We start from the raw sequence: 12,187 nt of genomic DNA on the forward strand, positions 1-12,187 counted from the left end.
TAAAACAAAAATAAATAAGGACAGTGTTGTGTGGGTTTATAAAACATCAATGTAAAATATGACAAAAAATAGCACAAAGGGCAGACGGGGAAATGGAGGTATACTGTTCTAAGGTTCATAAGCTCTAAGCGAAGTGCTATAATATTATTTAAAAGTAGATTATAAATCAACGATGTACATTGTAAGCTCTAGAATAATCATGAAAAACATAAAACAAAGAGGCATAGCTATTAAACCAACAGTTTTATTTTATGGTAAAATAAAACCATAAAACACACTCAATTAATCCAAAAGGAGGCAGGAAAAGAAAGGGAAAAAAGAAACTAGCAGAAAACTCATAGCAAGATGGTAAATTTAAGCCGAACCACACTGATGATTACATTAAATATAAACAGTATAAACATTCCAGTAAAAGGCAGGCATTGTCAGATTGGATTAAAAAGGCAAGACTCCATTATGTGTTGTCTGCAAGAAACCCTCTCTAATCATAAAGAAACAGATAGGTTAAATGTAAAAGGAGGGACTGCTGCCAACCACACCTCTAAGGTCCAACTTCTCTGATGCTCAAGGGTATAAACATACAAACTCCTTCTCCACCAGAAAATGTAAAAGAATAGAAAAACATATACCATGATGAAACTAACTTTTAAAAGGCTGGAGTGGTTATATTAATATCAAGGAAGATTTCAGAACAAGGATTATTACCAGTGAAAAAGGGACATTTCAGAAAAATGAAGGAATCTATTCAGCAAGGGGCTACAATCCTAAATGTGTATGCACTAAATGGCAGAGCTTCAAAATATATTGAAGCAAAAACTGATAAATGGAGAATTCAACATCCCTCTGTTAGTAACTGACCATATGTGGAATCTAAAAATAAAATGATACACTTAACCACTGTACCACCAGAGAAGTCCCAGGAAAGACTTCTTAGATAAAACATCAAAAGCAGGGCTTCCCTGGTAAGCCCTCTAAGCCTTCCCTTCCCCCTAAACCTACTAGAACAGCTAAAATTAAAAAGATTGATGTCAGGGATATAAAACAACTAAAACTCTTACACTTTGCTGGCAGGAAAGCAAAACGGTATAGTCACTTTGGAAAACAGTTTGGCAAATTCTTATGCAGTGAAGCATACATCCTTTACACAAACGTTTATGTTGGCTTTACTTATAACAGCTAAAAACTGGAATTAACCCAAATGTCTTTTGACTGTTGGATAGATAAACAACATACAATGTTATGCCCATACAATGGAATACTATTCAGCAACAAAAAGGAACAAGCAACTGCTACACACGTGTGTGAATCCCAAATGCATTACACTAAACAAAAGGGGCGGACTCCAAAGGCTACTATATGATCCGTTTACATGACATTCTGGAAATACTACAGGGACAGCAGTTGCCAGGGCCTGGGGGTCAAGGGAGGGGTTAACTGCAAAGAAGCATGAAGGAACTTTTGGGGGTGATGTTGGACGTGTTCTATTAACTGTTACGGTGGTTGCACAAAGGTATTCTCAAAACTCATGCAACTATACTAATATGTAGATTTTACTGTATGTAAATTAAACCTCAACAAATCTTTAATAAAATTATGACACCTCCAAACAATTATATATTATGCAATCATTTAAAATATGAGATGAATCCATATATGCTGGTAATAGGATAAACTCTAAGACACATTGTTAGGAGTAAAAAGCAAGATACAGTACAATAAATACAGTATGTTCCTGTTTACGGTAATATTGGCTGTCTCTGGGATCTGGAGTGGGAACATATACCCTTTTGTACTGTTTGAGTTTTTTTTCCCCACATGCTTGTATTACTTTCAATTAGAAAACCCATACACAGGTCAAGGAAAACTCACAGGTCTCTGGCCCAGGGGCCTGAGCAATGTAGGTCTGAGAAAACCCATGCAAGAATATGGAACATGGTGCCAGGCACTGAAGAAGTGCTCAGTAAATAGCTGAGGGAAGCAAAACAGTGGAATCACGTCAGAAGGCAGACCCCAGACAAAGGGATCTCTAACTGAACACCAGACATTCAGCCAGCAGAGCCTCCTGTTTTATACGAGGAGCTAAGCTTGGATTGCTGACATTAGGAAAGAAAAGGAGCATAAAATCCAAATACCCTGGATTTGCTTGTGGGCAAGCTATTTGTCAGCATTCCTTTGCAAGCACACCGTGTGCCCTAACCTCAGCCTTCTAAGGGATGGGGTGCATACCCTTCCCCCGTGAACACAGCCCACCCCAAGAGGCCACCCCTAGGGCTCCTCTGGTGGTCCGAGTGCTACATCCTGACTCCCAGAGGTCCGGAGCAGCCCCTCCTACATCCCCTCCAAGTCAGATAGTCCTATAACTCTCTGAAGGAACAAAACGACCCCAGGGGTCTCACTGCACTCGGACCACAGACAAGACGATCGCAGCACGTCAGGCTCCTTTCCACACCAAGGTTTCAGGAAAGAAAACCCGAAAGGAAGAGGCGGATAAGCAAGCAAGGCCTCTCAGTGGAATTGGGTGAAAGGATCTCCCAGGGTTTGGCACAGCTTCTTTCAGCAGCTCCTGTCAAGGAAATCAGGAACTCTAGAACGCCAGCCTCAGAAACTCCTCTTTACTTCCTGCTTTATTTGGCTTTGCCTCCCTGAAGCCAGGTAGTTGGTCCCAGCTTCCAAAAAAGGCTACGAGCTTCTGTGCTGTGGAGCACTGTCTGGCGGCCTCTGGATACCTGGCTTCCAAGGGGAACCACGTAGATTTTACCTCGTCTCTTTCCTCCACAGAAGCGAGCTGTGCTGGCAGGTACAAGCTCTGAGAGGAAGACGGGGGTAAGGTGTAGCAAGGGCCTAGAGTGGGACTGGAGTAGGAACCAACCAAAAGCAAAGTCCTTTCCAGGCACCCACCGACTCAAGGACACAGGAGGAAAGGTACCACAGAATCTCATTTTCTCAGAGGCACACCACTTGCCACACGGGGCAGGGTGTCTGAGTCCTGGGCCATGGACCAGGCTATCCAGGTGATGGGAAGAAACAGGAGCACTTACCGGGGGAAGATGGCAGTCATCAAGGCCGAAGCATAGCCAGGCTTGCAAGTTCCCTCTGAAAAGTTTGCATACTTGGTGGCTAACTCAGCAGGCCTATAGGAAGAGAAAGAGAGTCACGGCTTGCCAGGCACTGGGCAGTGGTTACTAGTTCATGAAGAGCTGTAGGTGTTTAAACCCTGAACAAAGCTTCACTCCCTACAATCAGCACTTCAGCCTCCTTTCCACACCAAGGTCCTGGAGGTGGGGGTAAGGGGGAGGAGCCAAGAACCCCTAAAGGAATAGGTAGATAAACAAGCAAGGCCCGGCAGTGGAAGTTGGTAAAAAGAGCTCACTGGGTTGTGCATAGATTCTTTGCAGTAAGCCAGATTCCACGGAAATCAGGAACTCCATCCAGGCTCCCCGACTGGGAGAGTAGAGCCTGGAGACCTAAGGAGAGAGCCGCCAGACTTTGATAAAGTCACAGGCACTGCCCTTTCAACCTTCCTGAATATGTCTACATGTCCAGCCTCATCTGCCTCTATTCTCTCCACACACACTATGATCCAGTCAGTGGGAACCACTCACAGTGCCCTGAATAGAGATCATATACATGTTGGGGCGTTTAGTTAAGGAGGCTCTCCTGCTCTCCTATCCTCTGTGCCTGGAATGTTCTTCCTTGTCCATTTCCACCTGCCTATGCCTCCCGGTCCTTCACAACTCAGCTCAGATGTCAATTTCTCTGGGCATAATTCCCTGACCCCCAGATTGGGCCAAGCGTCTCCCTGCGCTCACTGTCCACCCCCTGCCACCCGCGTTACATGATTGCCCAGCACTCGCTGTACGGAACTGCAATCGTCGGTAGTATGTCTCCCTCACTGCACTGTAAATTCCCAAGGTCAGGGTCTGATTTAACCCTGTACCCACAGTTCTTTGCACAGAGATGGGCACACAGAAGACCCTTATGATTTTCTGAAGGAACAAAATGGCCCTGACAATCTCACTACACTTGGGACTGGACATAAGACAATCTCAGGAGCCCATAAGTCAGAAAGCACTGTTTTTCAGAAGGCTTGTGAGTTGTAGCCCTGGCTTTGCGGCTGTGTGGCTGTAGTGAAGTCACCTCATATCTCTGGGCTACAGTGTCCATATGTGTTCAGTGTGCAGCTGGAGTCACAGCCCTGCCACCAAAACCCCTGCCCAGTGCAGTCTAGAGAAGACCACAGCGGAAGAACTAGACACATTCAGTGACTGCTGGGGCTGGAGGCCATGCGTGCTGGGGCACCTGAAGGAGCCCTGGCTCGTTGCCAGTTCCCAGTCCCAACCTCCCCAGTCTCCACCCTTGGGCCAGCTGCCAGCCCTCTGATGCCCAGCTGCTCTGCTGCGCTGGGGCCCTGTGGTGAGTCTTCCCTCAGGGCTGCCTTCTGCAGGGGTGGGGGCAGGGTGGGTCCAGGGTAGGGGAGGCTGGTGCTTATACAGGACAGCCAGAAACCATGATGCCACCGCCTATCATGCGTCATGTGTGATTCACTCAGTGCCCAGTTGAGCCTAGCCCAGGGCCTTACACAGAGTCACTGCTCACTGAATTTAGACAAACTCATCTACATCTATGTGCAATTTCTTCTAAAAAAATCTACACTTTTTTAGCTTTCCCTACCAATGAAATTTAAAGCCTGAAATGCAAATGTAAATGCTGAGCGACAAGCCGGAGTTGGGCCTTTACAGGCAGAAGAAAGTCAAGGGTTTAACGAGAGAAATTTACATGACAATATTTTCTTACATAAACAACTGTATTTCAGAAATGAAACATAAACTTCAGTGCAATTACTAAACCTACTGGAAGCTTTTGGACTAGGCACAGTGATGAGAACATTATAGATTTCTTCAATTACCCCTCTCAATAGCCAGGTGAGTAGGTGCTGTTAATTATTAATTTACATACAAGCTCAGAAAGATGAAAAGACTTAGTCAAGATCATACAGCTAGTAAGTAGTGGATACTACGTGAAACTATTTCTCTCTAACACGAATGCAGGAGCTATTAATTAATTAATTTTTGGCTGTGTTGGGTCTTCGTTCCTGTGCAAGGGCTTTCTCTAGTCGCAGAGAGTGGGGGCCCCTTTTCATCTCAGTGCACAGGCCTCTCACTGTCGCGGCCTCTCTTGTTGTGGAGCACAGGCTCCAGACGCGCAGGCTCAGTAGTTGTGGCTCACGGGCCTAGTTGCTCCGGGACATGTGGGATCCTCCCAGACCAGGGCTCGAACCCGTGTCCCCTGCATTGGCACGCAGATTCTCAACCACTGCGCCACCAGGGAAGCCCAGGAGCTCTTAATATGGCACCGCCCTGGTGTGGATCACAGTCAGTGCCATCACAGAGGGAAGCACAGAGTCCAGGGACAGCACGAGTAGTCAGTGCAGTTGGAGGTGGGGTAGAGAAGCTCTCTGGAAGTGTGTAACAAGCAGTGAGGCATTATGAGTCCCTCATATCCTTGTCTCCAATCCCCCACCATCCGCTTACTTGCCTGGTACTGTGGGTTCCTATGGTCTTTCTGAATTCCAGAAAGTTTCACAAAGAAAAGGAAAGACGGATGGTGGTCGTCCCTTTAACATAGTGCATTGCAGAAATGCACGTAGAAATGCATGTACAACAGCAGACAAACCTTCAGCCACATCTTTCCTCTCTCTAGTGAACACCATCAACTTCTGGCAAAATGCTTCAAGAATCAGGGCTCTAGATGTGCAGCAATATGGATGGACCTGGAGGGTCTTATGCTAAGTGAAATAAGTCAGACAGAGAAAGACAAATACTGTATGATCTCACATATATGTGGAATCTAAAAAATACAACAAACTAGTGACTATAACAAAACAAGAAGTAGACTCACAGATATAGAGAACAAACTTGTGGTTGCCAGCAGGAAGGGTGGGGAGGGACAAAATATGGGTGGGAGAGTGGGAGGTACAAACCATGGGGTGTAAGACAGGCTCAAGGATGTACTATACAACATGGGGAATACAGCCAATGTTCCGTAATAACTGTAAATGGAAAGTAACCTTTAAAAAATGTATAAAAATTTTTTTAATTAAAAAAAAAGAATCGGGCTGTGGGATAGTCCAGGGTCTATGGACTCAGGTAATCCATAATGGAGAAGAAAGAGCACAGGCAAGATGGAACACAGGAAGCCAGAGCCCACCAGGAAAGGCTCTTCCCAGGCCAGTGCGGGGTAGTCAGATATTAAGGATGGAGCAGCTCTAAACCAAACCCCAAGCAACAGTAACTTCTAAAACATACAGCCCTGGGCATAGTGGGCCATGTCAAGTTATTACCAAATTAAAATGCCTTAGAAATGGCCTCCTGACTATCCCAGTGAGAGAAGAATAGGGGGAGTGTTGGGGATTCTGAGTCATACAGCAGGCTGGGACCTCTGGGGCAGTTAGCGGTCAAAACCACCAAGATTAACAGTCTCCAACTCCCTCGGGCCAGAATAGTTAGTTTCTCTAAGGCGCTCACACTCCAAATGCCAGGAGGCCCCCACAGATGTCTGATCAAATCATCCAGCCCTTGTTCTTCTCATACTCTGCAGCTGGCCTCTCATTTGGGGAGATTTAGCATTTCGACCAGTAAGAGCACCATTGTCCTGCAAACGTGACTACCAAGCGCCTGGGGTGAAGAGTGTAAACCACAGCACTCTTAAAAGGAAACCCACATGGAGAGGCTGGCACCTAAAAGAAGGAACCAGACTTCCACGCCTCTGCTTCACTCAGAAGCCCCAAGTTTAAGGAATCAGGTCAAACAACAGGTTGTAAATGGGAAGAATACAGGACCTGGAATTAGAAGCTTTCATAAGGGACACTGCAAGCTGCGTGACCTTGGGCAAGTGAAGGACAATCTGCTTCTCAGCTTCCTCATCTGCAAATGGGAACCACTCAGCTCTCAGAGATCTTGGAGGGTGTGGTGAAAAAGAACATTTGGAGGGGCTGGCTGTCCTCTAGAGCAGCACACAAGTACTTCGTGACAGGTGAGGTGGCGCAGCTTTCCAATGCTCAAGTTTGGATTCTGTCCTGGGGAGAGTCACTGAATGATTTCCAGTGGGAGAGTGCCCTGATCACCGTGTGCATTTTAAGGATCAACATTTGGGAGCTGAGGGGTAGCATGGCAAAAGGCTGAAAGAAGCAGTCCCTGAGGTAGAAAAATAATCAGGAGAGAGTGTGACGCCTCAGGTGCCAAAGGAATGAAGTGTCTCAAGAAGGGTACAGGGCCCAACTGCATCAAACACTGTGCTCGGCCTGGGAAGGTAGCCATAAGATTGACGGCTGTATTTGCCAACATGGAGGTTGCTCTTGACTTTGAGTAGAGCTGTTTCACTGGAGTGTGGGGGTGAAATGCTGCTTTCATCGGGTTTCAGAGAAAACAGAAGAATTGGAGACAGGGAATAGAGACTACCATTTTTAGAAGTTTTGCTATAAAGAGAGACAGAGAAATGGGGCAATTGCTGGAGGGGAATTGCAGGGAAAGATTTTTTTGAGGTTAGGAAATTTTTCAGCATGCATATAAACTGGTTAGAATAAGAGGAAAACTCAAGCATGATGCAACAGAAATGGGACAGTTGGAGAAATGTCCCCGAGAAGGTGAGAGAGGGAAAGGATCTACCACAAAAGTAGAAGGGTTGGCCTTAGCTCTGTCTACCCTGCCCTGCCCTGGCTAGTGACTACCTATTCATCTTGCAACATTCGGGTGAAGCACCACTTCCTTTGTGAAACTTTTCCTGATTGCTTCCCCTGCCAAGCAGAACCAACCTCTCCTGCCTGTGGACCCCATTTTACCTAGAGCTGACAGTCACCTGACCTTGCTCACTTGTCCCCACTCTCTCTCCCACCTCCTTCCCTTCCATCCTCTCACTCGTTCATTCATTCATTCACTCAACAGATATTTAGAGGCAACAGAGTCACTCTGCTTGGGTTTGTACCCTGGCTCCATCCCTTACTAGCTGGGCATGTTATTTAACTGCTCTGTGCCTTAATTTCCACATCTTTAAAGCTGGAATTATACTAATACCTCATAAAATTCTTGTGAGGATTATGTTGACAATACAATGTTTAGTACAAGCCTGGCACATAGTTCTCCCTCAGTACATGCTAACTGTAACAGTCTCGTTGTTGTTATGTGCCAGATGCTGGCCTGGGATTAGGGATACAGTGATGACTAGGACATAACTATGGCCTAGCACTTGTTACCCTGAAGAATAAACTGTCCACTTAGGGACTTCCCTGGTGGCGCAGTGGTTAAGAATCTGTCTGCCAATGCAGGGGACACGGGTTCGAGCCCTGGTCCGGGAAGATTCCCACACACCACGGAACAACTAAACCCGTGCGCCACAACTACTGAGCCTGTGCTCTAGAGCCCGTGAGCCACAACTACTGAGCCCATGTGCCACAACTACTGAAGTCCGCGTGCCTAGAGCCTGCGCTCCACAACAAAGAGAAGCCGCGGCAATGAGAAGCCCGTGCACCGCAACAAAGAGTAGCCCCTGCTCACAGCAACTAGAGGAAGCAACCAAGACTGAACGCAGCCAAAAAATAAATAAATTTATTAAAAAAAAAAGAAAGGAATAACTGTCCATTTAAACATCTTTCTCTCCCAGACCATGAAATCTGAGTATAGTGCCTAGCACAGAGTACCATGCATGGCACTGACTATATAAGTACCCAACAAAATGTTTTTTGGACTGAACTCAATTGGTTACCTTGACTTGGAAGGTTAATTGACAGGAAGTGTGGGTATGAGGTGGTGATGGCTGGAGAAAATGAAGAAAGGACTTTGAGGATTAGGACTGTATAGATCAGTGTTGTTGGGCATCTCGTGACCAATGGGCTAATTTCTGGAGCCTCTCAGAAAAGACTGAACTTAGCCCCCTACTGTGCCCCCTCCCTCATTCCAGGTGCTAGTTTACTGGAAGCAGTTCAAGGAACTGGTTGCAAGAACAGAGTAAGACCATGTGTGTAACACCTAGCACACTGCCTCACAAACCATAGTTAACAAATATTAGCTTCTTTTAAAGCAAATACAGCAACTTAATCAAGGAAGCCAGTACAGTCGTGCTGGGAGGACCTGCATGATAAACACAGGTAAGAACTCTCAGCACAGAGTTCACCCCACCACTGCTTCTTCAGTTCTATCCTCTCTAACCTTCCTGATGAAGATGCACTTCTGCAATTACTAGAGGGATGCTTCTGGAATGACGACATGATTTGGGAAATGGCAGAAGCAGCTTAGGTTAGCTTTAGTAATCCTAGCTCGTCATTAAACATTTTCATTTTTTTTTTTCCTGACATAGTCTTTATGTAAGAAAGGTTATTTAATACTGCCATAGAGCCTTTCAAGCTCCAAGATGGAAAGTTTTCTCCCTAAGGACAATTTCTGTCTCCTCTGACTGCCTGTCCCCCACGATTACAGGTCTGCTGGCTCTTCCTGAATTATCAACCGTCTCTTCATTCACCCACATCTGGGGTGTGCCAATACATCCTGCCCTGGGCATCACTGACCCTTTGCTCTTTGTGAACTCCACTGCAGACTTGGGCTTCTATACGGTTTTGCCTCACTTACAGTGATCTGTGATAAACACGGAGGCACTGTCTCATGTCTCTTGTACCACTTTAAGAGAAGAGGGACTGCTTGATTTGCGTGATCTGGAATTTGGGGTATTTCTCAGCTCTGGAGGCCCTGCCTTTCAGCTCTTGCTACTGGGCACCGCAGTATCTTCTCAACAAATCAGCCACTCTGCTCTTTGATCAGTGATTCTGGAGCTGACATTACTGCAGTTTATCTTTGTCTCCAGGGCCTTGTAATTTACTTCATTTTGTCTGGGAGGATGCTCTCTAGTAAGCTCTTGCAAACGCTTTAGCCTGAGCTGTATATGCAATTCTCACCGAGACTTTCCACCAGGAATCTCTTGCAACTGCTCCAATTCAATTTTGTTTCTACATTTTATTAAAACACACACACACACACACACACACACACACACACACACACACAGTTGACATAATTATCTAATGTAACTTTACAATAATCCTTTAAGGAGTACAGCCCTTAGACCTAGGCATGTGGGGCTAAAAGAGTCCAAGAGAAGCATGTGCTGGAAGATGTGCTATTCTCTGTTTACACTATAAAATTTCAAATGATAAAATTTGGTAGGGATTGCACTGACTCTGTACGTTGTTTTAGATACTATAAACATTTTAACAATATTAATTCTTCCAATCCATGAGTACAAAATATCATTCCATTTATTTGTGTCTTCTTCATTACCTTCATCAGTGTCTTATAGTTTCATTGTAAAAAGCCTTTCGCCTCCTAAGCTAAATTTATTCCAAGGTATTTTATTCTTTTTGCTGCAACTGTAAATGGGATTGTTTTCTTAATTTCTCTTTCTGATAGTTCATTATCAGTGTATAGAAACACAACTGATTTTAGTATATTGATTTTGTATCTTACAACTTTATTGAATTTTTAAAAATCATTCTAACAGGTTTTTTTTTTTGGTGGAATCTTTAGGATTTGCTATATATAATATTGTCACCTCTAAATACAGACAGTTTTACTTTTTCCTTTCCAAATTGGATGCCTTTTGTTTCTTTTTCTTTCTTAATTGCTTTGGCTAGGACTTCTGGTACTACAATGAATAAAAGTGGTGAGAGTGGCCATCTTTGTCTTGTTCCTGATCTTAGAGGAAAGACTCAGCTTTTTTACCATTGCGTATGACGTTATCTGTGGGTTTATCATATATGGCCTTTATTATGTTGAGGTACGTTTCCTTTATACCCACTTTGTTGAGAATTTTTATTATGAATGGATGTTGAATTTTGTCATATGCTTATTTTGTATCTACTGAGATGATCATATGATTCTTTTCTCTTCATTTTATTAATGTGGTTTATCACATTGATTCATCTATGGATGTTGCACCATCCTTGCATCCCAGGAATAAATCCCACTTGATCACAGTGTATGTTGAATTTTAATGTATTGTTGAATTCTGTTTGCTAAAATTTTGTTGAGGATTTTTGCATCTGTGTTCATCAAAGATATTGGCCTGTGATTTCCTTTTCTTGTAGTGCCTTTGTCTGGTTTTGGTATCAGGATAATGCTGGCCTCATAAAATGAGTTTGGAAGTGTTCCTTCCTCTTCTATGTTTTGGAAAAATCTGAGAAGGATTGGTATTTTTTCTTTAAATGTTTGGTAGAATTCACCATCCATCTGGTCCTGGACTTTTGTTTGTTGGGAGGTTTCTGACTACTGATTCAATCTCCTCACTAGTAATTTGTCTGTTTGGATTTTTATTTCTTCATGATTCAGTCTTGATAGTTTCAAATGGTAAATTTAACATGACGACAAACTAATTACAGTTCACATTTCCCCTTCATACTCTGGGTAAGACTTGCATTTGTGGTCATTGTCAGCAAAGCACAGTCACAACCTTTCAGAGTCACTGGAAGCCAGTATTTGTGGGCAGAATGAAGGATAAGGATAGTGTGGCATCAAGAGTAATGATGTAGGAATATTACTCAGCCATAAAAAGAAACGAAATTTGAGTTATCTGTAGTGAGGTGGATGGAACTAGAGACTGTCATGCAGAGTGAAGTAAGTCAGAAACAGAAAAACAAATACCGTATGCTAACACATATATATGGAACCTTAAAAAAAAAATAAAGGTTCGGAACAATCTAGGGGCAGGACAGGAATAAAGACGCAGACATAGAGAATGGACTTGAGGACACGGGGAGGGGGAAGGGTAAGCTGGGACGAAGTGAGAGAGTGGCATGGACACATATACACTACCAAATGTAAAATAGATAGCTAGTGGGAAGCAGCTGCATAGCACAGGGAGATCAGCCCCCTGCTTTGTGACCACCTAGAGAGGTGGGATAGGGAGGGTGGGAGGGAGAAGCAAGAGGGAGGAGATATGGGGATGTATGTATATGTATAGTGGATTCACTTTATTATACAGCAGAAACTAATACACCATTGTAAAGCAATTATACTCCAATAAAGATGCTAAAAAAAAAGAAGACTAATGATGTAACCAGCATGAAATAAAGGGTACTGGAGAACTGAAGGGACAAGAAGATCTATATTGTTTCTATAAAACAGGTTCCAGAAAGCCATGGCACTGT

At 44.1% G+C, this 12,187-nt stretch overlaps 1 protein-coding gene across 2 annotated transcripts in view; it reads right to left on the bottom strand.

Annotated features, from left to right (window-relative positions):
- ST3GAL3 (ST3 beta-galactoside alpha-2,3-sialyltransferase 3) overlaps nt 1-12,187 on the bottom strand; it is a 96,005-nt gene that overhangs the window by 67,736 nt on the left and 16,082 nt on the right. For both annotated transcript variants that reach the window (XM_024760370.1, XM_024760369.1), the window contains exon 2: nt 3,039-3,131. In XM_024760370.1, the coding sequence (XP_024616138.1) occupies nt 3,039-3,058 (20 nt within the window). In that variant the 5' untranslated portion in view covers nt 3,059-3,131. The remainder of the gene's footprint in view (nt 1-3,038; nt 3,132-12,187) is intronic.

Source organism: Neophocaena asiaeorientalis, unplaced genomic scaffold (genome assembly GCF_003031525.2).
Source record: "Neophocaena asiaeorientalis asiaeorientalis breed wild unplaced genomic scaffold, Neophocaena_asiaeorientalis_V1.1 scaffold761, whole genome shotgun sequence".
NCBI lineage: Eukaryota > Metazoa > Chordata > Mammalia > Artiodactyla > Phocoenidae > Neophocaena > Neophocaena asiaeorientalis.